Raw genomic sequence first — 27,000 nt, forward strand, 5'->3', positions numbered from 1 at the left:
TATGAAAGATAGAGGAAGATGGTCTCGGGGAGAGTCGGGTTTAAGGCGTGCACATACATTTTTACAGAACAGACAGTGTGTGACTACATAATGAAGTTAGTTTCACCTCTACACATGCCACATACGTCACACACTCCACTGAAGGAAACAATCCCCCAGTCATCTAAAGCAGGCCTCCAATGAGAACTGTGGATCATGAGAGATGAATGTAAGTCTTTCGGCCATGTTTTTGTCTGCTAACAAAGAAAAATAATCTATCGCTTTCGCTGCAAAGCTGTCAATGTGTCGGCCCAAAGCACACTGAAACAAAACATGGAAGTTTATGGTCTTAAAGCTACAACAACGAGCTGGTAGTTAGCTAGTTAGCAAGTTGCTGAGCACTTCACTCGGTCCCGCCCCCTGTACGCAGACTGACCAATCATGTTGTAGCTTTCGCCAGCTCCAACAACGATACAGCTATGCTTCATAGACTCTTGTGCAATCGTTTCAGAATCAGAAACAAATGTGACATTTGATACGATTTTGTATTGTGTTCCTTATGTATTCAGATCCCAATATGTACATTTTAGTAGAAGTATGCATATTTTAATGTCAAAGTGCTATTTTCCAAAGCCCTTCTAAAAATCTCCTCCCCCTTGATCTGATATAGGTTTCTGCCTGATAATCCAGAGTTGGCGTATTACGTAACATCGTTGACTGTTGGCACGCTATGCAATCCGGAAGCAAAGTAACTTACGGTTGTAAACATTTCCATAATGTGTACATGACAGTCACACTATAACACAAACTACCAACCGATCGATGCAGATAAGCATCTCCCCTGTTCTGCGAGGGAAAATGACCCTTTTGTCAATGCATGTCTGGGTGCCTTAAAAATGAGCACTATATACCGTCCGTCTGATGGAAGGTAAAGCAGTGAAAATATTACGCTATTGCCCGCCATCACCTCAGTCCATTGATTTGAATAATTTGCTTACTTTGGTAACTTACGTCACAGCTTTTTGCTAATGGCTGAGTGGGTTTTTTCCATGTGAAACACCAGGAAATGAACGCTGATTGAGTCAACCTTCAAATAATAATACTAGTGATATTCTATATATTTCGGTTAGTAGGATTCACTTGTTGTTAATTTTGAAAAAAAAATCCCCAAAAATCATGGAGCTTTAATTTCCACTCATCTGGCGCACTTCAGTGACTGACTTGTTCTGCTGCGGCCGTGCGCCACTTCAGGTCTTTACTGGTTTTCATGAGTGGTTTGTTAATGGGATGTGTGTGGGGGGTGTAAAATATTCACAGTGTACCCACTCCTTCAGTTACCGCCACATGACCTGGCAGCCACAGCATCCACGCAGGAGCCCTTTCTTTCCTCTCTGCGGTACCCGACTGCACACGCACTGAAGCGCAGTGATTAAAAGCATCCACTCCAGTTTGTCAAACCTCGGCGCTGACCTTTATGACGGATGCCGGTACACTTATCGGTAAACAAAACCCAGTGCCGTGCTATCAGCACAGGACTGAGGAGCTGTAAAAGGCAGTTGGTATTAAATCTGTGTTTTTATCATTGACTTTAATCAATATGGTTAAATATGATGATTGGCTCTTTGCTGCAAGCCATGATTTAAAACCACATCTTCTGTGACAGGGAAACAGGACAGTGTCCTGCCAAAGATTAAGAAGAAGAAAAAAGAAGAAAGTGAAGAATTAAAAACACTAATATTAATCTTTCTTTACTTGTATGGTATGTTGATAGGTAACAGAGACACTTGATCTTCACACATTGCTTTAAAAACATGAATGTGAGAGAAAATTACATTTCTGATCTTTGAAGCACGAACAGATTAAGCTCGTATTGTGTCTGAAAAATACTGTGCTGTTAAACCTCTGGGCGATATGTTATTCAGTTACTATGGTTGGGTAATCACACTAGAGTCCTCGATAAATTAATTTAATTCAATAACTTTCTTGCAGGAAGAATTCATTAGGAGAATCGCTGATTGTGAGTCTGCGTTGAGGACAGCTGAAATATGATAATCCTCCTGATTGCTTCACAAATATTCAGACTGCTCCGTACAGACAAAGCATCCGTGCTCTTCATTTTTCACGACTCCACTTACAACACGACGTTCTTTGGTTACAGAATTACAGAAGAACGACACAGTTTGTGTTGACTGAAACTCCTTCATAACAGACCAAGGCTTTGTTTTATTGTGATTTGTGTTGCAGATTATGATTCTTTAGTTCCTAATCTTTCCAGAAAGGTGTCTTAGTGACCGCTCATGGAGGCATTTTTGGGGAATCTGGCTCATATCATGGTGGATGTTCAAAGTTACGATCAAAACATCTTTTAAAAGTGATTTTTTTTTTTTGCAGATATACATATTTTCCCTAAGTCTTTGCTGAACAAATACATACAATAAACACAATAATTGGAATTAATCTGGGGTTCCTACGATGACTCAAACACAGGGAAAAGGAGGTCTGAAGCCAAAATTGGTTCCACAGTTTTCAACGCGTTAAGTGAGAGCATTGAGGAAGAGGGTGAAAATAACATTTAACTAAAAAATAAGGGTTAATCGAGCATGGGCGTTGTTCCCATAATTACTTCTTTGGTGCCTCATTAGGGCATTTGAGGAATGGATTGAGAGCTAAAATGAAGCCGAGAATCCATTTGTCTTGTTCTGTGGTATTGAATGTCACGTACTGAAATAGAAGTGAAACCGCTTTGCCTGAAAAGAGTGAATTGTATTTTCAGTGATGCTTTAAATGCTTGCAGAGGACATACGTGTTTTGAGCTCAGCGTTCCTCCTCAGGCTGCAGGAGCACCAAGCTTGAAATGCGCCGCATATCCGCATGATAAATCTCAGCCACCATTATGTTTATCTTTTGTTTCTGCTCGCTACGTTTATTCACGCTCATCTAAAGCCGACAAATACATGTACACCATTTGCAAGCAATGAACATGGAATCTTTATCACTACAGATTATCTCATCTGAACTACTTGGAGATATAGATATATATATTTCTAGATATATATTTAAAGGCGATGCGATTTATGAACGTGCGCTCACTTCCGTAGCCTCATCGACAGTGTCGGCTACTCGCCGACTTGAGCCTGATGTGAAATTACAGGTATGCTCTGACAGGTATCAGCTGCCGCTTATATCTGTCAGCTGTCCTTCACATCTCCACCTCATTCATACAGACTTAAGTGCACTTGTTCAAGTCAACACAGACTGGACTTTTCTCACTGAACCAAAACACATGAAAAGCACTTATTGCTTTTGTAAAAAGTGAATCAATTGCTAGTTTTTAACATCTTTAAAAAAGGTAAGCAGCAGACTGAATATGGACAAAAGAAGGAGTGTGAAGCCCACATCTCTGTTCCTGCTGGATATGCTGCATCCACATAGATAGTCACACTCTTATAAATACATGCAAATGTTCCTATGAGGTAAGATCAATTCAAGCATTGTGCTAATTTCACAGTTCACTTTGCAAGAAACCCAAAAATATTGTTGACACACACTAACACAGCCCAGTTGCAGTGTTTATCTGGATGGCCAAATGCATTTGAAGTAGGTAAATATTTGCTTGTACCCTTTACACCTCAATGAGAATACATCTTGGATTGTTTTTTTTTTACTTTTTCCTTTCCCTAGAAGTAAAAAAAAATGACTTAATGCAGCTTTAAATAGAAACTACAATTTAGTCTAGCCACCATTACGATCATTCAGTGACTCATGGGTGTGTGTGTGCACGCGTGCGTGTGTGTGTGCGTGCATGCAAAGCGTACCGTGCGACTGGTCCTCCATGTGTCCCAGAGTTTCAATCTGCTCCACTAGGTCATTTGAGTTCCACTGACTCATGCCCAGCAGAATGGCGCTCTTCCCCTCCATAACATCTGCTAGGACACACAGACACACGCACACACACAGACACACACACACACACACACACAAGGAGTAAGACAGTGCAGCAAAGACAAAAAAAAACAGACCCCTCGCTGCATACCAATGAAATGGAAATGACTTAATGCTTAAAAAGATATAAGCTAAGCATGTGTTTTTATTTGTTTTGCCAGAAGAGAATTATTCTCAGGTGCCTGACATCTCTCTCACTCGCATGGTAGCTGTGTAAGCTCCTGTTAGAACGGACAATACCCCTTTTTTAAGTGCGTGCCCCAAAACCCGACCAGCATCGCTCTGATTGGTTTCTACTTAATTTGAATGTGTCTCACTGAACTCGCTGCTTGTGCCAACCTGAACAGACAGCTTAACGTGCAGCTGCGAAGCAACATAACGACACGTGACAGCCAACAACACAAATGACAGACCCTTTTTGAACACATACATTCACAGGGCTCGTCTTGGCTAAACACAAATGGAATTGCTATTGTGCTGCCTCTGCCAATACTTGTAAACTGTCCAAAGATAACATGTAAATCTGGCCCCGAATGATGTTGACACAGATTAATTGCACCCTAAAGACTGTGGTGTGACATGTTTATTAAGCTGGCCCACCAGATTTATCTGTATTTATCTATTTACAACTGGAAGCACGATCACACCTTTAGCCGCGCTGCTGTTTTGATAATTAGATGAGTCAATTCGATGTCTTACGTGTCTGCAGGAACCCAGTGGATTTGTCTTGTATACAAACACTGTTTGTTTTGACTGTTTTGTCACCAAAATGCCTCGTGGAGCCTCGAGATCTGACAAAGTTTATTTAAAAAGTCAATTTTTGTAATTGAATGAAGCCTGCGGATGACGATACTTCTCTTCCCTGGACCATCAGTGGGTACATTGATACAGTTGCTGGCACTTCACCATCAACCGTGGACCAGTGAAATAATGTGAGACAACCTGTCCTTGTACACGAAGAGCAAAAAAAACAACAAACAAGGGCCCCCACAGGATATCCTAAAGGAAGGTCACCACCGCATCAGTTTGTATTCTTGTAGCTCTATCAGCTTTATGATTGCCGATATCGATGACCGAACAATGCACCATTGCTAACAAATAGTTTAGATTGAACAACATGAACAGGTAAACAGCTTGTAAACAAGTTCAACAGGTTAGTCAAACTCATCTGGGAGAGAATATAAAGGCAAACGGTCAAATCGTTGCCCAAACTCGGCGGATCTTGAGCACTTCCCAGCAGAGCTTTCACTAAATTAAGCCTGAGCCTCAGTCTAAACGGCCAGAAAAAAAAATGTTAGCATGGAGGTTCCTTTCAAACATGGAACCACATGATGAGCTCTGTTGTCGTGGCGGATATCAGCCAAAAAGACAAGCTCGGTGTGTCGTGTGATGTCTGAGACAGGATGAGTCATGCAGGACGACGTCCCTGCACCTGGCAGACTCTTCTTCTCTCACACATTCCTGCCTCGGCAGCCCTGAAAGACTTTGACGTGGGTCTCCACCGCCTGTCCATGTGGATCACGCAGCGACCGGTCTACTGGTCACGGTTTTTCTTCCGCTATCTGCTCTGACTTCCTCCCCTCCCTCTGTCTCTTCCAGTGCAGGGACACAGCGCAGCACACTCGCAGATTCAAACATACAGAGACAAGCACAAAGAAAATGGAGAGGAGCGAGAAAGAGACACACAGAGAGGTGCATATTGGATCTGAGCATTGATTTAAGAAAGCTGGGGGTTTTTTTGGTGAGGAGGAGAATGCAAAGCAGGCTTAACACCCTAAAAAGGCAGGTCGCTCTCTCATCTCCTGGAGGGAGAGCCGAGTAAAGACGCTCGCAGCCATCACCTGAGCTCCTCTGAAAGGCCTATTATTTTTGAGCCGAGGTAAAAGAGAAACCACGCGCAACACAAACAAAGGCAGTGCACAATTAATTAGAAGAATGAAGCCGAGCGATTGGAGCTCCCCCAGCTCTCGCTTTTCGAATGTACGACAGAGCGGCAGAATCCGATTGGAATGACAGGCGAGATCTGCTCGCAGCCAAAAGCCCCGAGAGAGAAAAGAGATTTAGAAACATCCTTCACCCTGTCGGCTCTCGGTGATCAAGTGTCGAGAGCGGGAGGGAGAGGAATAGATGCCTTGATTGTGAAATGATGAGGAAAGGCCTTCGGGTGACCTCGAACCACTTCAATTGTTTTTTTTCAGTGTCCCGTTGCCAATTTCTTGATCTCATCATCATGCATTAGTTGAAGGGGTGGAGTGATCAAAATACCACTTCTTGCTTTATTTGAGGCCTTTTTTGACTGCCGATACCAAGCACTGTGAAAAGGAGATTCGGCAGGGGATTATCCCATAAAGAAAAGACGTAAACGTTCTGTCAGGTAAGTAGGCTACGGAAGACGGATGGCAATGAAACACCATGAGTAGGGCTCTCAAGCAAACAATATGGGTGCAATCGGATCGAGTGAGAAAGAAGATGTGTGAAAGAACGTGCAGTTCTGATTTAATTCCTAAACACTGCTTAAAATGCTGCTTTGCCTCTCCCTTTGTGTGGTATGTGTATTTTGAATGGCTCATTGACTTTGTTTGCTTTGTATTGCTTTCATAGAACTTGAACGTTATCGCTATTGTAATCTTTCTTTTTACACTTGTTTTATCAACAGATCATATGAACAGGTTGCGCAGTAACAATTTCTTTTGTACTGCAGCAGCTGATGTTCCTGATCGACACATATAATCAGAAAGAAACAAGAAAATCAGTGAAATCACCACATGCAGTGACAGAATGAAATATGTTTGTGTACTACATGGCTGAAATAAACAGATGTTAAGTGCTACCAAGACCACGTTTTCTCGATCACCCAAACAACAAAATTGTGCAAATTATTCCCATGTGGAAGTTGCATAATTCACACCATTTTAAAAAAGGAGAAAAAAGAAAATCTGGATCCATCCAAAAATGTGATCAAAGCTTTTTTGAAGTCAGCGGTCTTCTGGTGCACAACATTAAATCCACATTTGCTGATGATACCTTGAGATGACTTGTTAAAAAGAATGAACATGAAAACGAGCATGAAAACACACTGCCGAAAAAGAAGAAGTCAAAGGAAGGTTGAGTAAACACACTGGCTGATGGGTCTATTCTCCAGAAATATCACATCAAATAAAATAAAAAAACAGACAGAATTGATCATTCCCTCTGTCCCAGAGCCGCACATGTCACACAGGTGCAGCATTAAAGTGAGTGAAGACTGGCGTGGGGATGAAGTGGATTCTTTTACGGACACATTCTTTCACCAACAGTGCAGTCACCCAACATCACGTGGGGATGGCTCGTGTGTGAGTGTGTCTGTGTGCTCCTTGTTCTCCTATCATTGTGAGGACCAGCTTAGTTTGAAATCTAAAGCGCGAGGACATTTTTAAAAAAGGGAGTTTTAACAGTTCCTCCTACTTGGTTTTACAGTTAAGGTTAGGACTCAGAATGGATGAAGCCAATGCTAAAGTCAACAAAGCACAGATGATCTCTGATATTGCGGACGGAAGGAGGGTGACATCATTATCTGCTCAGGTAGACATGACTTCACTACATCTAGAGCAAATGAGAGGACAGTCCCAATGTCTTTGGATGCCAACCGCCATAAAACTTGACAGAAGAAGAAGAACAAGAAGAGACTTATTATCATCTCTTATTATTTACCAAGCCGGCTAGGTGATAGTGTTCTTGTCTTGTATTTAATATTCAACAACTTTGTGAGTCTTATTAGTTAAAAAAAAGTCTCCCATGAAACAATCAGTGGAAATGTTTAACCGCAAATAAATTGCCGAATCGAATGCGTCATCAGTGTAATCTCGTGAAAGCGGACGTACACCTTTAAGCGAGTGAGAGCTTTTGTTCCTCACTGTGTCGTGGTGCATGTAGGCTGACGTGAACAGCACATTTTAGGATTCCAACAACCTTTATTAATGACTTTTGTCATTAAAACGCCATGACGGATTTGCAGAAAGGTTTTCTGTCACTAACAGTGATAGTAGATGCCCGATCCCGTGGCAATTTATTACTGTGAGAGTGTCGTCAACACCAGGGCTTTCCTTCCAGAGTCAGTCTGTCAATTCTGCTCATTATTCAAATTCATGTCATCAAATAATTAATCTGGATTAAGGCACAGCTAATTTGTCAACAGCTCAAGTCAATAAACAAAGTGACGATTGCATTGGCATTTTGCTGACGTTTCCTCCTTGTGCGCAACTTTGAGTGTATTTATGTGTGTGAGAAGTGGAGGTATGATTTTTCTTTTGAGTTCTGGTGAGTGGAATTCATCAGATTCTTCAGAGGGAGTAAAATAAGGAAATGAAAGCAATCCTGCAAAATGACCTCCCGCTGCTGTTACACCTGCAGCAGAAACAGCCATGAAGGAGCAGGAACACTTACTGTAGAGGCTATTAAACATGCGTTGTCGACAGCTACATGTGTAAAAGATTACACAGCACAGAGAACATTCTGTACTTCAGAAATACAAGCCTGATTTAACACGCCAACACTATTCATACAGTCAGGAAATGCTATTTTATGAAGCTTTCCTTAATCAAGCATTCAAATAGAAACAGACAAAATCTAAACATGGTCTTGTTCAAATTTCATAAATAACAAAACTGACATGTAATCCTCAATCCAGAACGACGCCAGCATTTTCTGGCCGAAGCACAGCGGTAAGCAAATATTTAAAATGCCGGGCCTTGGTCCCAATGAGCATTTTCAGCACACTGATGGAGATGAGATGGAGCTATTGGCGAAGGGAAACACATGGCGCCCTTCACTGTAATTGGCTATAAAGAAAAAGCAAGATTCCATCGGCTTGTTCAGAGTAAAACTTAAGGATCTCCAACGTGTTTGAGCATTGGGATTCTTCACAGACAACAAAGCTCCAAACTGTTCAAGCGTAGAAAAGTGCACTCTCGGCTCCAACACCACTTCTGTTTTCATCAACGCCGTGGGCCAGCTGTGAGGGGGCTGCGGCGCGAGTGTGTGACAAAACCCATCCTGAGCGCTTGTGCGCACATTGTGTGGGGCTTCGGTGTGGGCAGCTGTGCGGATGTCGGAAGAGTTGATCAACAGAAACCCTCCAGCCAACATCTGTGTTGCCTCCACATCATGTGACAGGCACAGCGGCTGACACAGGACAACATTACAGACACTAGGTCTCACACAGATATTACTGGATTTGTAGATCCGCTTCCCTGCTTTACAGTAGGATGTTTGTTTGTTTTTGATGATATTTATTTATTTAAATGATAAAACAGGGCCACTTGTCCGACATTGTCCAGCCAGTATGACGACATTGTCAGCGACTTAAAACACCCTCAAGGATAAAAGCCATCTTCAGCTCGGTTCTTGAACAGCTCAGTGCGCCAAGTACACTGGCCAAGTACATGGAATAGTATTAAAAAATGAGTATCAGAATATAGAGCCACTTCATAACACTACAATTCAACTTCCACGATGCAGGAAGAGCCTCTTGAGATGCCTCATCTGGTTTTCGAAAGGTTCCTGATGATGTAGTCCATTAAAACAATCTGTACAGAGACAGTGCATGAGCAAGAGGAATCGTTCAAATGAAAAACGGTAGAAAACAGATCAACGACAACAACAGTCAGGACTCTCCTTTTAAAACATTGTACAGTCTCCATACACCGTCATAGATTTCTGGGCACACTGAGTTACACACAGCAATAGGAATTCATCATAACCACATAAACAAAACTCTCCCACGAGCTTATTGTGACGGCTTGAGTGGTAGGCCTATAATATGACACCCGGTCGGTCACTCTTCAGTGTAATTCTTTTAGTTTCGCTCGCTGCTTTTCTGGAAAAGGCTGAAATTGCTTCGGGCTAAAGAAAGCATACACCCGGTAGAAATAAAAGCGACCAGAGCGGCAATATACAGCAAAGATGGAGAGCCACAGTCTTGCAGTTAGCAAGCGACTCTAGTGAGCCTGCAGAGGTCTGGTTTCCCTTTTAAGGGAGGCATCCTTCATACTGAGCATGTTTATGTTTGGAATAACTTTCTCTGTTGCCATTCCTGCAGGACGGAGCTCCACTTTCTCCATGAGCGCAGACAATAAAGTCACATGGCAACTGTAACAACAAAACACTGTTCAAACGTCTTCTTTTCTGGCTTTACTTCTTTGGCTTTGTTGTATTTCATGTTTCAAATTTGCTCGTGCTATAATGGAGCTTCTTTGTTGATTTGAGACAGCCATGCTTTCATGAAACCAGAAAGGATAATTCAAGGTTTTTCACAAACGGAGACCTGAAAAAAATATCGGCCTGTGTGCATCAATGAGCGATGTGATATGTTTGGTCTCTGAAGAACAAGCCACCAAATAAGCCAATTAGAGACACGGAGAGAGAAAAAAGCAGAGTGGAAAAACAACAATTTGGTTTTATGGGGGTTTGTGTCCTGACTATTTTTGTGGTCAGTTGCAGTTACATCCTGGACACGCGACACCACAGCCAGCTCCTTTAACACTTGAATTTTTGTATGGATTAAAACAAACGAGTGTAAACATTATTAACTGGTGATATTTAAATGTGCCTCTAGGTGGATTTTGTTATTTAATCTTTGGACAGAGCCAGGCGGCTGTGTCCATATTGTTTGACACACCAGTGTGCAGTCTCTCCCTGCTATTTAATTAAAAAAGATGAAAGGACATATTTGCTCTCCGTCCCTTCACACTCGGTAAAGATATTTCACGGCTGAGTGGGGAATCTCGTGCAGCAGACGCGTCAGGAGGACAATGAAATACATCGGCTCACATGCAGCACATGCACGTTATCTTATCCCCCTTATCAACGCTGATTGCTGCCTTGACACCGGTCTCGCGAAATGAATTTTGCGCAACGTGTCTGCAGGACACAATGTGCAAGGGAATCAGAATTAAGCGAGGGAAGTGAACAAAAGATTGAGTCGGGAAAAGCAAAATGAGATAAAAACAAAAAAGGGGAGTATGAATGATGACGGATGATTGAAAAAAATGATTAAATCTTATCTCCGTACACAAAACATGTGACTTCAGACTGCAGCACTAAAAAAATTCCATCCACCGACCGAAATGGAAATGGAGCGGAGCAGACGGTCTCTCATCTGTTTCCCACTAAGCTACATTTTTGATAGCGTTTTCATAGGATAAGATACAATGCTGGACACCAGAAACCCTTGACACACCCCTCGCTATTGACTGGCTTAAGGTTAAATAAGAACATGCTATAAGAAAAACAACACAGCTGAGGAGCTCCAGTCTCTCGGGATGACCACTTGTAGTGGATAATTAACGGGATAAATATTCCACTGATTCCCTCCCTTTGGGGAAAGGGCTAGTAGAAGAACATCTTCCCAAATGTGTCTATTTCTGGTCAGTATGACAGCTTTAATACATGGACAGGACTCTTTCACAGTGGAGAGTGAGATTGGCTTGAAACAAAAGAGGAGTGATTATCAATACATGATCCATTTGTCACTCCGTCTGCTTTGTTCTGAGAAAGGATTTTTTATATATATATATATATATATTTAAACCTTCATTTAACCAGGAAAGGCCCATTGAGATTTAAAGCAACATAACAAAAACCACATAGTTACAGACAGAAAACATAGAACAGAACAAGTTAAAACAGTCACTTTTAGAAACATTTACATTTTAGGGAACTTGCCTCTATTTCATTCTAGATTTAAGGATTTTCTTGAGAACCTGAATGTCCAACAGGTGTTGTGCACAGTTATTTTGGTGTTTCCATTGGTTGTCCTGGTCAATACAGAACCTGTGGCAATGACTTCAAGTTAGTTCCTGTCGTGAAGACGGGCTATAAGAGTCACAAGCGTGGACACTTGATGGAAAAGGGTCCGTTTGAAACGCTCAAAGAGGCATTTGGAGAGATTAATGGTGGAGATCAAATGTAAAAATAAAATGTTATACTAACCTCTGGCATCAAAGAACTCCTCATCAGAGCTTTCGACTGATTCTTGAGCGATATTCTGCAGACACCAATGAGCGGCGCTGTGCTTTCGAGATGATCCTGCGGGGGCAGAACAGAAAAATAAAATCAGCTTTTAAACTGAAAGGATGAACGCAGGGTCGTGCCATTAATCACAGAACTGGAGGACAGGCAACACTCAAATATGTTTGTATCACTTTTCTTTCTTTTTACCTCACGGTTGAAAAGCAAAATGTCAATGCCTCCAGGTGGAGATAGATGATCTTTTGAGTGCCGCAGCAGGTGAAAAGACCCACATGGACTTTCCTTTGTAAAGTGTCATAGCACACAAGTGTCTCTGCAAGGAGGCCGGGCAGTGTTTGTATGACCTTCTGATACAAGCGCCGGGATGAAAAGGGATTTAGAGCATTTTCCATTTCCATTTGTTGACAATATCCACTCTCCAGTACTCACATATAAAAAAAAAAAAACATGGCAAACAACAGAGAAGAGCAATTTATTCCTCAAAACTCTCCGAAGCAGAAAGTGGCTGTAACCCACCCGAGGGGAAACTGACAAATCCTGCTCTGCCGAGGGGGGTATTAATTTACAAGATTAATTAGGTGTTGCGGTAGTCGTTTCTCTAAGTGTAATTCTGCTCAACTGGGTCAGGGTTAAAATGTTGTGCTTGTCAAGTGGGGTTTTCCTGTTTTAATGCAATTAATGTTTCCCTGCTTTCGCATGCTCTTTGGGACAGCAACTTTGATAACCCTCGAGTACCTCTCGGTATTGCTGCACTCGGCTGATGTAATGAACCGCGTTTCCCTTCTGGCCCAGTGTCACAAATCATAAAACTCCATTTTCTCATATTCTGGGTTCATTGCATCCTAACTTTACAGCACAGACCCAATATAGCAAACTGTCTGATGTTTCACTATTAAAGCATTCACACAAAACCTGCTACATGACACAAACTATCATATAAAGAATAGGGATTTGCCCATGTTTAATAAAAAAGCCCCAAATGCCACCATTCTCATTCACTGAATCGACCTGCTTTCAAATGATGTGAGATAGTACAACTAGATATTCATCTAACGTATCCTGTAGACCTGTGTGCATCTAACAGAAGGCTTTTTTGCTCATTACAACATATGCATAAAAGTATTTATTCTGTGCTGGAGGAGGCATTTACTCTGAGCTGGAGATAATGGATAGTTTCCACCCATCACTTTTGCAATTTACACACTACATAACCCAGTTCCAGCTTCTCTTTATCCCCTGCATTTCACATGGTTCACTAACAAACTCGTTCTGAGAGGTTACGCAATAAATGGTCATCTCTTCAGCACCGCTGCAATTTGGAATTTTTTTAAGAGAGAATGTTCACTTTATGTCGAGGTAGTGTAATGACACTGGCATTGGAAATCTCAATTATTGATCCACAGCTACTGCTTTGCGAAAAACACACCAATTCATTAGTTCTGTTTGTACATTTCTCAGCCACACCAAATGTCCCCCCTTCCAAGTAGAGTAAAAAACATGTAAAACACTCTGTAAATAGCCTCATTATCATTTCCCATTACTGTCAAGAAACCAGGTAAAATATGAAAAAGAGCCGTGACATCCTCCACCGCAACAATATGTAAATAAAAAAGAAAAACCTTGCAACTGCTTTCTAAGCACTTTAATCCTGGACAATTAGTCAATATGCCAACCCAGTAAGGGATAAACTAAAGCTCTCTCTTTTTTACTTCTGACTTAGTGGACGATCTGCCCGTCAGCTAAATTATTTTCCTGTATCCTGGAAACCTCCAAGCAAAGCCTTTAACCCTCTCAACGTGGCCTATTGCCCTATCGAGGGTAAGTAACGGGACGAGGATTGCTTCAGTGTGGAGAATTAAATGTGCATCAACGTACACACCAACAGCGTCAACTAAGCTGCTGTATAAACAAGACCTTTAGGCCAGCTGCTCTGCTCTCACAGCGAAATAAGTCATTACTGCAAACAGCATTAAGATGATCATTATTTTCCAGAGAGTACTTCTCTCTCTAAAATTGGAAATGTCTCTGCCCACTTTCACACAATGACTACAGGAGCTATGAACTGTGTGCTGTCAGTTACGGTTTACATCCATGTCTGTCCAAAATGTCCCCACTTCTGTATTTTATCCTATTAAACATTGTGTCAAACTGTCATAATTAGCATACACATTTTGGAGTCATGATTATTCTTGGCCCTAAATCATGTTTTGTGAGATCACGGTGACCTTCGACCACTACAGTCTCAATGTAAAGCTATTATTATATATAATAGTTTGGTTTTGCTGCTCAGCTTACACGTTTGAACCAGACAGAGTATCAATTTATCCTTTTCTATTTGTATTCCCAAGCAGGATGGTTCACTTTCACCAAGCTCTTCAGATGAGGATACTTTAATGTCTGAATGGAACAGGTTTGAGGTTGCCGGGGTGCAAACTTCAGTCCGTGTGCAGTGGGGACGCTAGTCATGAACAGAGCTTTTTATTTACATTACATATAACCCCACAAAATGATGTTGTATAAAAGAGCAGTGGGAATGTAAAACTAGTAAAATGTGCTGTTTGCAAAAGGAAAAACCTCAAATGTCTGCCTGTTGTTGGGCATTTAATATTGGAGCCATCACTCCACTGTGCATCCCTGCTTGACTGTCTGAGGCTTTGAGATCTGCTGAGGAGGCATATGGAGAGGCCGTTGCTCTGTGCCATTGTTCAGAGCTTATACACAATTTGACCACTTGATTTTCATGACTTTAAACCAAATTTCAATGACCAAACATGTTGTGAAATATCCGTGTACACATAAAAAAGTGAAAAAAAATGTAGTATTTAATGAGAATTCCAAAGCATACAGTACACCTCAGATGACACAAAGGAATAAGGGACAATAGTAAGAATAAACATTTAGATACCTATATGTATGCCTGCTAATATTTTGAGTGTCTTTCTTTTAAAAGAATATCAATTATTTTGAACTCAGCATAAATGAACGATATGAACATACGAATACAACACATTTCCGTGACTTTTCCAAAACTTTTGAGGTTATATTTTCTTCAGGGACTTTTTCCAGGCCTGGAAATAACCGTTTTAAAATGCCATGACTGTAAGAACTCAGCAGTGTTCAGAGCTTAACGTGCCGCTTTTAACCAATACATCCACAGGTGGAACAGACACACGTGTCTTGGAGATCTATCTCCTGCAAGCTGTGTTGAATTTTTTTGTTTAAGGAGTCTAACCGAAGCATGTGTGGCTGAAGTCTCATCGCCAAGCGCTGCTTTTCCAATTGGGGTAATAGAAATGATTGCTGTAACTCCCTGCAGAGCCTTGCACTCCACCATATTCCCACGGCTACGAAGTGAAGGCTTGAAAGGACGACAGATTAGGATCACGCATCCAGCAGCAGTGCTAATCTGAGCGGACAATCCCGCTTGAAGGCCATGAATTAGAAATAGGAACATTTTGTCAATAGTGGGAGCCGATGTCCCGTCTATTCACGTCTGCAAGCCGGCACGTTGCCTCATTGGTGACAGAAGAGTGCTCCATCATGTATATCTCCATCTCTATGAGAACAAGGCTCATGATTGTTTCACCAGACGGCGGTGTAGAAATCAGCGTTTGTGTAATTTAATTAGATGTGATTGGCCTAGCAATGTTGATGAATGATAAACAACATCGTTTACAAAATGAAAATTCTTCGTGAGAGGCTGAACCGCATCAGTAAAGTGTTGAAACAAACCAATCGGAAATGCACTGTGTCAATGAGTATTTCTAATAGTCACACTGACGATATAGTTTTATGTCAAAGTACTGTGTGTGTGTGTGTGTGTGTGTGTGTGTGTGTGTGTGTGTGTGTGTGTGTGTGTGTGTCCCTTTGAGCTCAATGCTGTCACGCTGAGCAGATTCAAGGTTCACCATGTTCACCGTCTTGGTTTTGCGTGTTAGCATGCAAATGCTAAGTACAACAGTGGTTGTTGGGAATGATATCCATTTTCAGGTATTTGGTACAAAAGCAAATAAATTAAAAGTATTTGACCAGATTTTCTGCCACTGTCTTGAAATTTAAAGTCATTTTTGATATTATATTATTGTATTATATTTTAGTCGACTTAAACGTGTCATGTATTCGTCTTGTTTTTGGCCATTGGTGAAGCGTACCTAAACATAAGATTTACAGATTTTAAATTTGAATTGTACTGAAAAATGGCTGAAACTGACTTTATGAAGAAACTGAATAAACAACGTGACCGCACTTGGATTTTTCAGCTATGAATCAACAAAACAAAAGAATGAATACTTCATTAGATTCCTACAAGCTCTGAGGGTTACAGAACTGACATAGAGGCGTCTTGAAATCCGACGTTGTAAAGTATTTTAAGTGAAACGTTACGGCCGCGGGTGAAAGTGACGGCAGGGCTATAGGCTAGAACTCTTCCCACAATGCTTTGCTGTATTTCAGCAGTTTAAAAGAAGTTAATCAACGTTGATTACCCGGTGAGAACAAGCTTTTATTTCATGCCTTTTCAAATATAATTGAGTAACACTTTATTCTTATTTATATATTTATGTGTAAATGTTTTGGCCAGTGTTAATAAGTTCCTAAAGATAGAACAATTTTAATAGCAAGCTGAATTTTCTAAATGACATCTTCGGATGTTCCAGTCCTTCTCCCTCATTTGACATGCTCAAATTCAGTTTCAGTGTTCAACAGATCCCCGGCCAAAAACCGCAAAAGGGTGATTCAGCAGTTAGTTACTTTGATCAATTTGCTTTTGTCTCCTAAATGAAAGCATGCAAAACCAAAAACAGCTTGTTTCCTGAATCTAAATATGCAGCTTATGGAAACTAACAAGAAGAGAGCAAGAGAAGTGGAAGAAGCCCGGCACTTCACTGGACTATTCAGAATCGTATTGCAAGTATCTAAAAAGCTTCACTTCAGAGCAGCACAACACAAGCCTGTGCTTGTGACTCATCTATTTCCTCTCATCTTTTCCTTTCTATTATCTACTTCCAGTGGTGTTTACACAGCGGCCTGCAGCCGGTTGAAACGGTGGGCTGACAGCATCAATTACTGGAGCAGCAGCTCCATTGCAATCACAGGTTATACCCCCTTTATCCGTCCATCGCATACAGGTATGAATCTCCAGCTTCACGACCAACACATGGCAGCAGTGCTACCCAATGTGTGGGCAGCTCGTGCCGAGTCACAGGTGCAAATGCTTGACTTTTAATGGAAGAGTTGGATGGCTGGATGGTAGACTGTGAGTATAGCCTGAAAATGCTATTTGGTTAAAACAGTCAGTAAACTGCTCGGCAGGCTTTTTAAACCACTGTCACGTTCCTGCTGGTTTTAAATACAGCTTATTAGACGTGTGCGTGTGGAGAATTTGAAATCGTTTCAAAGTTAATTTCAGCTAATCCACAGAAACAGCACCAAAAAAAAAAAGCCCACTTGTGCCTTAGAGAGCTTTCACAAGGGAAAGTCGTAATGAGAAGAGTGAAAGTGTTTATTTCAGTTTGTTTTCTAAATAGTTTGTTTTTAGGTTCACAGTGCACAAATTGACGTAGACCAATAAAAAAAAATATTTGCTTGAAGGGTGTGTACGAAGGAGAAGATTTTCCAGGAATGGCAGACTAATGTTCCTGTCATAGTATATATATATATATATATATATATATATATATATATATATATATATATATATATATATATATATATATACATATATATACATATATATACATATATATATATATATATATATATATATATATATACATATATATACATATATACATATATATACATATATACATATATATACATATATACATATATATATATATATATATATATATATATACATATATACATATATATACATATATACATATATATATATATACATATATATACATATATACATATATATATATATATATATATATATATATATATATATATAAATATATAAATATATATATATATACTAACCATAACCCTATATATTCACGGGCGAAGGTAATAAAAAAGGTTGCTAGAAGGCCCATTTGATATTCTGCAATACCGGGGTTGATTACTTGCTGCAGATGTGTCTGTATTTATGGATGAAAAAGCTCAAGTCATCTTTTTTCTAAGTGGATGTTAACACCCTTCCTGCTGCATGACTCATGTTACACAATATTCACAAAAAAATCTCTTTTGCTCTGGCTCAGAGGTTATTTTATTGAAATAAACCTATAATTCATAAATCTATGTGCTATTTTCCATTGATTGTCAGTGTAATGTGCACAGTCGATACGTGAGATTTACGGGACACTCAATACCGACATGTTACCTGTAGAGCTGTGATATAAGGGGACATTTTTCTCTTGGAGGGCAGCGGTTGAAGGCGCTGTGAGGTTATGGATTCATGAGGAAAACTCTGGGAGATGAGTAAGAAACAGCTTGACTACAGCCACTATCGTTGAACTTGTTTATTTATTCTTATTTCTGGCTTTCTTATCACATATATTTGTCTTTGATATTGACAAAGAAATCCTCCGAAGAAGCTGCACAGAGAATGCGTTGGAAATGTGTGTAAACCCCCATTTTTTTTACTCATCCATCTCTCTTCTGCATCATCTTCCATGTAGCTGCTGGCGAGGGTTGAGCCTCGCTGTGGCCTCAGCCCGACAATACACAAAAACGTTTCACATGTTTGGGTAAAATGCTGGCATTACCTACCTGGTATTACTTGTGAGGGTTTTATTGCTTTTGACAATCATCAACATCTACTGGAATAAAATGTAGCCACACGTTGAATTTTTTCTTTCTCTCTCTGCCACCCGCTGTGCTGAGCCGGAGTCATTGTGTGCAAGTAAAGCACCACTCTGCCACTTATTTTAAAGACGCAGAGGAGGTTCGCGGCGCTGCTTTTTTGCACGGATATCTCAGCCAGTGACTTACTGCTTAATCGTCTTATCGATTCCTATTTAGAAGCTGGTTTCGGGGGTGGGGGGCATCCCAGGCAACTGTTGACGCTTCACAGCATTCGAGTCAGCCTCAGGAGCAACGATAGAAGAAACACTTGTACAGACAGATGGAGAGCATATTGTGTGGTTTGGCTGGGAAGACTTGGTGGTTTTACGGGGACATGATTGGATGTTACAAGATTCTGTGATCCCAATTAAAAGTGTCCAGACCAATAGATGAATTTCAGCCAGAAAAATAAAAAACACAGTGTACATATATAAGATAATTACAACGATTCCAGCTTTAAAAAGGTCAAACTGCTTCAAGATGAGCTTGAAGAAAGTTCTCATCGCGGTCTTGAGGATAATGCGCGAGCCCTCAGTGTCCCCGACCTCATAGGGAGGAATCCGTTTTCAATCAGTTCCTACTATCCTCAAAGAATTTCTGCTTGCCGCAGCATTATCTCTCATTGCCCTCTCTCCTCTCCAACCCAGATGGTCTGTAAGCCAAACGAGTGCCAATCTCCAAATTTACTCATTAACGGCCTTTCATATTCCCTCTCCCTCTCAACTGAAAGCAACTAACGGCGCCCGAAAAGATCTCCCGGGTCATGAGCGACGGCAGCAGCTGAGAGGAAATACAACAAGGCTTTGCTTCTGCGCACGTGAGACCCGGGGAGGAAATGAGAAGTGCCTCTGCCCTTCATTTAAACATGCAACACGGCCGAGTAGAGATGAAAATCACATGGACTTCACGCCGCAGTGAAACACCCAGTGGCTCACAGACGGTACACATAAAAGAAAAGTCTGCCTGGTCCTCTGTGAGCTGGAAGTGGCTATTAATAGCCTGTCCTCGAATGAAATCAAACCAGATTTTAGCACAAAGTTAAAATCAATCTCGACAGCCAATGGGAGAAATCGGGAGAGCTCAATGGCTCCTCAAAAATGTATCGTTCGCAAACACACCTCTCAGACATTATCCCCCTGGATGCTATTTATCTGCAGTGCAGCTACGCAGATCAACACTTGCATCGACTCTTAATGGACTGCTACGCCTGCACACTCACCCCTTCTGATGCAACGATGACCGCACATAGCACTGTATATTCAGCCGGAGGAGGAGTGCGTGTGAAGGGATTACATTATAAACGCCATGTTCTTATGTTTTTAAATGAGTTGTGCTCACTTAATCACTTAATTACAGCGAGCTGACTGGTGAGGAGATCACAGACTGACTGTGATCCCAACTGTAATTGTTATCCATGATTTGAATATTTCAATAAGCATTCGGGAGGGTTAGGAAACAGGTTGACCTGAAAGCATTGATGTTTTCCCTACTACTTAAATCATTTATGATCATCATTTATCATCAATCATCATCTTTTTTTCTGGCAAGCAGAACATTCGCATTCATTTGGACTGTTGTTTCTGGTCACCTGGTGAATGGGAGTCCAATATGCGCTGCTCTGGTTCGCTCTGTGAGCTAAAAACAGCTCCCAAAATGACCATATGGGTGCTGAGAGTAAATCATAACCATACACTTGCCTGTTTAAAAAAAAATTGTGATTCATGGTTGACAGATGACTCGTGTCCGCACGGCCAGAGTGACGTCACACCCTCGGATGTCAATCGCTGATTATTTTCTCGATTGACCTCTATGTTTTGGTGGATAAAATATTGATGTCAGATGACGTGTTAAAAAATTGGACAATCTGTTGAGAAGCCAAAGTTCACCTCAGTTCACTGTCATAGAAACACACAAACAACTGGCGAATGTTCACATTTCAGGAGGCGGAACCACTGAATGTTTTTGGCAACGTTGCTCAAAAAATGATCCGATTAAACTTCTGTTGGTTAATTGACATTACAGCTCTACGAAGGACAATTCAAAAAAAGTCATTCTACAGCAATTTGTGATTGACAAGTTAACTGACAGGTGCTTCCAATTAATCGCTAACACGAATTAGCCAAAACCCCCAAAACAGTATGAACCTCCCAAAAGCATCTAATCCAAACTAATAGATTTTAAAGTTAACGCATGTGTTAATAGTAGCATCACAGAGCTGAGAGTGTGCCATCGAAAAAGCCTAAAAAAAGAGGCAGACAGCTTTGACGCAGCCACGAACGGAGAGAGAGAAAGAGAGAGAGAGAGAGAGAAAACACAGCTTCTGCCTCGCGCTCTGCTCTGTATTCAGACACCAGTGTGACGTCAAGACAATTGACAGTGACAAACAACGAGGAGACTGGTGGCCGGCTGCAGGTGAGGCGGTCCTCCGCCGCCGCCGCCGCCGCCGCCGTCTCGTCTCCGACCTCAAACAGCAGCGGGCCATCTGCCGGGTGCATTGTAAATATAGCTGCTCCCCGACACAGGCCCAGTGTGCCGCCCCATGACAAACACCTATTAAATGTAAATTAGTACTGTGTTGCATGATCAAATAAAATAACAGAGGTCACGGGCTGAATGCATTAGCACTCGCCTGTGTAGCATTCAGAGAACATCGTGCGCTGCTTTTTTGAGCCGGCTGTCTGGGGACCGGGACAACAACCCCAACGCACAACAGGCTGCTGTGGTGTGATAGAAGATATGAAAGTGTATCATCATGTCTTTAACTGAGTGACTGAGCTGACAGCGTCACATCAACTATTTTTTGGCAGAAAACGTGCCAGCAGTCTATTCCCCAGAACAACGCGGCAATCGTTGCAGATCCGACAGTAAAATGCTGTCAAACATTCACTGTTCACCTCCACAGAGACAGAGAAGGAAGTAGCGAGGAAGAGAGAGAGGGAAAGGAAGAGAGACTGTTTATCAGCATCCTTCTGCTCTATTTTTAGCTTGACTGAATCTCAACAAAACAGCAGGTAGGCTACCCATTTATTCTATTTGGACAGCAAATAAAAAGAAAATACCACCTCGGACCAATTCCATTTCATCAAATATGTCAAGTAAAAATCTCACACAGAGCGTGGAAATGATTCATAAAGTCTTAGGGAGGACAAACGGGGATCAGTTTCACTCTAGGAGGGAAGGATGACGAAGATGACTGACAATGAAAACACTTGGGACATTTGGCAGCACAAGACTCGTCTGGCTTCAAAACACAGCTGGAACTGAGCATCTGTATCTCCCTATAGAAAATTAATAAAAACAACATTTACAAAATGGCCATTAGCCAATAGTCATCTTCAAATGTGCCTTTAAAGACATTAGGAGTCAACAGCCGTGCTAGCAGCCCCGTGAGGTTGTACTAGTCACAGTGGTGCTTATAAACAGAAAGCACATCTGAGACGGACAGGAATTAGTTTTGCAGGTTTTTGTTCATAAACCAAAGCATCAAATTAATTAAAACATTGTCTAGACACTAAAGTTAGATGAAACGTTAAAGGGCCAGCGTGTAGGACGGATGGCAGCTGGTGACGGACCCTTAGCCCTCCGCTTGCCCCTCCCTTTCCAAGCACGTCGGAGAGCTACGGTGTCCTGTAATGTAAAAACGCAAAAGGGCTCCCTCTATCGCCAGTGATTAATTGTCCATTCTGGGCCACTATACAAACATGGCGGTGCAACTTGGCTTACGAAACCCGAAGGATTCTTAGTTTTAGGTGATTATGTACGAATAAAAATGTACTTTTCTCTCTATAGATCAACGGAATCCTAGACATAGGATCTTAAAAGGCCTCAGAGACTCCAATTCACCTACATGACTGTACCACATTTCATGGCAATTCATATTTCAAGACATTTAATCCCAAACCACAAAACCCAACCTCATGCTGGCGCGAGACAAAAAACAGGGATTACAGACCACCAAAGTCCTTAACAGACATCACCTGGGATCCAGGGATATTTGTAGTTCATACCAATCCGTGGAGACATTTCACAGGATGAATGAAAATGCTGACCTTGTGGTAGTGCTAAACTCAGGGAATCAGGAAGACTTTAGGATTACACCTCTGGGGACAAAACCAATACTTGTTGCGATGACTCAGCAAGGACCAAAGGGGTGGACCAACCAAATGGCCAAAAACAAAAATGGCTGTTTGAGTCCCACCTGCTTTGTTTTAAGGGACTGATGCTTTACTCAGCACAGCCCCCATAATTCCTCAACCCTTGGTAGTCCTCAAATTATCTTTCAATATTTGAACGGATTAAAGCTGGTTCAATATACAGACAGTGAATCTGGGCACAAAGCCATCGTTTCTTCAGAAGCTGAGAAAAGGCGCAGTAAACTGTAAAGCTTATATGCTCCAGAAATGCTCGTTGCCATACTTTAATGATGAAAAGATAGACACAGCACTCCTATATTATCCCTGCCTTATAGTTCATCATCCTTTCCTGAGATGGTAGTGCAGATTTAGCTCTCAAGAGAGAACATTTAAACTAGAATTAAGAAGTGTGGACTCCCTTGCAGCCCTCTAATAATTGAAAATGACAAAAGATAAGATCTGCGTACATAAGTGAGTCTTGAAATTAAAAAAGGCTGCCCTGTCCATGTACACGTTGACTTCAGAGAACGCCGTTTCTATGAGAACCGCTCGACTTCACAAGTTCTGTGAGCAGAAGTCAAGCGATGTTTCATGGAAACAAAAACGAAATATGAATGCACGAGCGGTAAACCTACACACTGCCACCGGCCTGCTGGAGCACTCGCAGGGTTCACGGGTTTCAAAAAGAGGGGAAAAAATGTGGAGTAATTTGTATTAATGAAGAAATACGGTGGAGATAAATAATCGCAGACTAGACAACAAACAGCGCAATTAGAAATATTATTGCCGACACCTGAAAATGGGGCGGAGCTATAGGCACCGGAAGTAACTGTGGGGCAGGTTCGAAAAGAGGGACCAGACAGCGTGAGAATCGGGACACTGTGCAAGGACAGACAAATCTGCAGCCACGGAGAGGCAGCCGGTAAAAGCCAGAGACTCGCTGGAGTGCGCGGCGCAGCTCCGCGGCGCAGATCCGCAGCGCAAACACCTGCGGCAGCGGTAATTGTTTGTTGACATGTTGGTGGAGGCACAGCTGGGGACTTAATGCGGTGAAATGTCGCTCGTGTGTAGGCCAAACGCACAGGTGTTTGATTGCATATGGAAAGGGCGTTTGCTGAAATGTGTGGCTTGTTCCGTTTTTATTTAAGGTTTCTCACCCTTATGTGCTGAATGGAGCTTTGGTCGAAGGGAGCTTGTTTCAGTGAAGCCGAATTAAGGACTTAATGAACTGAATCTCAAAATAAAAGGAGATAAAAAAGAGAAAAGTTGTTTTTTCATTGGAGTGGAATCCAGTTCAAATCTGAGTCGATGGGTCAATCCCTTTCAGGTGAGAAATGCACGAACCCAGCGGACAGAACTTGACATTAGTTTTTGTTAGCGAGTGAATTTGACTATTCAACTAGAGAGGCCATCCAGTTGCAGCAAAAATAGTCTTCCATGCATTCAAAGTACAAACTTTGCCTCCTAAAAAACTTGACTACTTCAGATTAAGATTCAATTCTATTGTCATTGCATATAGTACAAGTACTGTGATAACGAAATGTAGTTTGCGTCAGTCCAGAGTGCAAAAGAAGCAGTTAAGGTGCAGTGTGGTAGATAATGATATTGATATAGACAGTATTGACAGTATAAACAGGTATTTACATTCTAGGTATTTGCTTGAGTTCTAGTGTGGAATCAACTCTACAACTGTGCCTCGGTGTCATCATGATCTTTAGCGTTTTATGCTTGGATTTATCCCTTATTTATTCATATTTGTTTCGCCAACAATTTTGCTTTTTAACCAATTTACTGGCTCGTGCCTTATGTTGAATCTACCGTGCTGCCAGTCTTTGTTCACATCCTCATGACTCCATTTCAAACTTGAAAAACTAATTGTTGGCCTCAGAAAGTTTTAAAAACGAAAGGGCTCGCGATAAATCCAGATACAGAAAATACATTTCAGCTAAATTTAGGGAGCCCAAGCGAAGATTTAACGGATTCATTCAACTCTTGATCTTAGCCTTCTTGCCGACAGGCTACTATTATATTATCTATATTCTATCTGAGAGGCTTTCCACTTCGTACGGCAGTGCACCCTAGTGAGGATGTTACTTTGAATCAGAGACAGCAATAATGTAAATCCTTTACCATACTGAATAAATCCTCCTCTCTTTTGTAAAACGTATTGCAACTCGTGCTGAGAGTAATAATGATCTGATATTTTATTGATCTCTGCAGGGAGTTTTTGTTTCTGCCCCTCACCTTGTGGGAAAGGGCGGAACACAAACCCCACATGCAAACACTCAGCAAGCCTAACATACCGAGAGAGATTCAGCGACTTGCTCAAAGGCTCTTTAGCCGAGCAGAGAGATGCTCGGCGTCACAAGAAAAAGGACCCCAGACTAAAGAAAAGCCGGACTAGTCACAAAGCCCTCAGCATGATTATCGGGTTAGAACTCTGTTGAGTGGTCTTATTGACTTGCTCAAAGTCTGAACATTGCAGTGCTTTATATTTCATCCATTGTTAGGATATCCTCCTTCTTTGAGCATCATTTTATTGCCAAAGTACTGTACTATGGAATGGGCAACAATAAAGCTACTATTGTCCTGTAATGTCCCAACCTCAGTGTCCTGTAAACACTGTCCCGCACACCTTGTATCAATTAACAATCAAATGAGCTGCGATAGAAAACTGGCTGCTATTTATAGCAACGCACTGAACTCCTCTGTGTTGCCCCCCTCCCCCTCCTAACCTCGTCCAGGATATTTATTTCCGGATTTATTGTGAGATGTTATGAACAAAGCAGAACAGCAGGCACTGTGCGCCGTTTCTGTCTTGTATCTCCAGATTCTGTGACCTAATTGGGCATTTCAGCAAAAGTTTTCCTCAATACCAGAGACGCTTACACCTGTGAATGGTAAGACGTGTCATCTGCTGCCCTTTTTTTTTTTTTTTTTTTTTGGTTTTTGTCTATGTGACCCTGCGGCGTCACAGAATGTGACGGGTCACACGCGCACAGACAGACAGACAGACAGACAGATTGACAGTATGAGGACAGTCCACCGGTCCCCGCCGTTTGACACACACAGACGTCTGTTTCCATACCGTTGCACATTCCTACAGATTTGCCGTCAAACATGCAGCACGCGGCGGTGCGCGGGCGCGCGCGCGCCAGCATCCAACAGCACGAGACGCGGGACTGTCTACCTGTTAGACTATACGCGTAGTGTGTCCTTACCTTTTCCTCTCGTCTCTTTTGACATAGTGTCCTCTCCCGCGTGTCCCCACCCCCCACGTCTCTCTGCGGTCACTCAGCAAAGCCGTCACGTCAGTCTGCGCGTCAACGTCTCGTCGGACAGTTAATTAGACGGCGCCTCTTCCTCCGTGCCTCTCCCGCCTGCTGCACATTGACGCCAGCCCCGACTGAAAGCGGGGTGAAGCAGGCACGGAGAGAGCTCCAGCTGCCGCGTCGGTTCTCCTCACCGCGGAGGGGGTGGGGGTAGGACAAGGGAGGGCAGGAGGAGGAGATGGAGGAGGAGGAGGAGGAGGAGGAGGAGGAGGAGGGGGAATGAAATAACAATTCTGCAGATGTGCTCTCCTTTACCTGTGTCAAGTCTCACAGCCTCAGTGCGTCGACCCGCCCATGCCGCAGACATACTTTGGCTATGTGTTGCATCTGTGCAGACTTGGCTCACATGCACCCCAGTAGAGATTGCCTCCGCACCGCAGGGGCGGGCGGGGAGGGGCGGGGGGGGGGGGGGGGCTCACAAGGATGGCGGTGTGGGGGGGGGGGTTGCGTGGCAAAAAAAAAATCTCGTGTTTCCGTCTCTCTCTCTCTCTCTCTCTCTCTCTGTCTCTCTCTCTCTCTCTCTCCCTCCAGCTGCAAACATCAGCCAGAGTTCCTTTAAACAAGACCAGTCTTCAGTGCCTCTCTGCGCATGGCTGAATGGTGTCTGTCCTCTTGTCACACCTGTATGCTGTATGTCACACCTGTAGTCCCCGTGTGTAGGCTTTAGTTTCTAGGTAAAGGAGATGATGTGCAGAGGGACAAAACACATAACCAACACAATAAGAACCACTAATCTGGAATATTGGAGGTTCTACACAGATGGCTATTTAAAATTAAAGTAAGCCTGAGTGTGTGTGCAATAATATTAGAAT

The 27,000-nt window shown here is 42.1% G+C and overlaps 1 protein-coding gene across 4 annotated transcripts in view; it reads right to left on the minus strand.

Moving 5' to 3' along the window:
- pitpnm3 (PITPNM family member 3) overlaps positions 1 to 26,512 on the minus strand; it is a 70,161-nt gene extending 43,649 nt beyond the window's left edge. The window contains exons 1-3 of one of the 4 annotated variants that reach the window (XM_068585251.1): positions 26,444 to 26,512; positions 11,890 to 11,985; positions 3,795 to 3,902 (exon numbers count right to left, since the gene is read on the minus strand). In XM_068585251.1, the coding sequence (XP_068441352.1) occupies positions 3,795 to 3,902; positions 11,890 to 11,985; positions 26,444 to 26,495 (256 nt within the window). In that variant the 5' untranslated portion in view covers positions 26,496 to 26,512. Of the gene's footprint in view, positions 1 to 3,794; positions 3,906 to 11,889; positions 11,986 to 26,077; positions 26,313 to 26,443 lie in introns of those variants that run through there. The other 3 variants (XM_068585250.1, XM_068585252.1, XM_068585253.1) reach the window with 3 other exon arrangements.
- Positions 26,513 to 27,000: the final 488 nt, after the last annotated feature.

Source organism: Clinocottus analis, unplaced genomic scaffold (genome assembly GCF_023055335.1).
Source record: "Clinocottus analis isolate CAN_PGR_092001 unplaced genomic scaffold, fCliAna1.0.p SCAF_2, whole genome shotgun sequence".
Taxonomy (NCBI): domain Eukaryota; kingdom Metazoa; phylum Chordata; class Actinopteri; order Perciformes; family Cottidae; genus Clinocottus; species Clinocottus analis.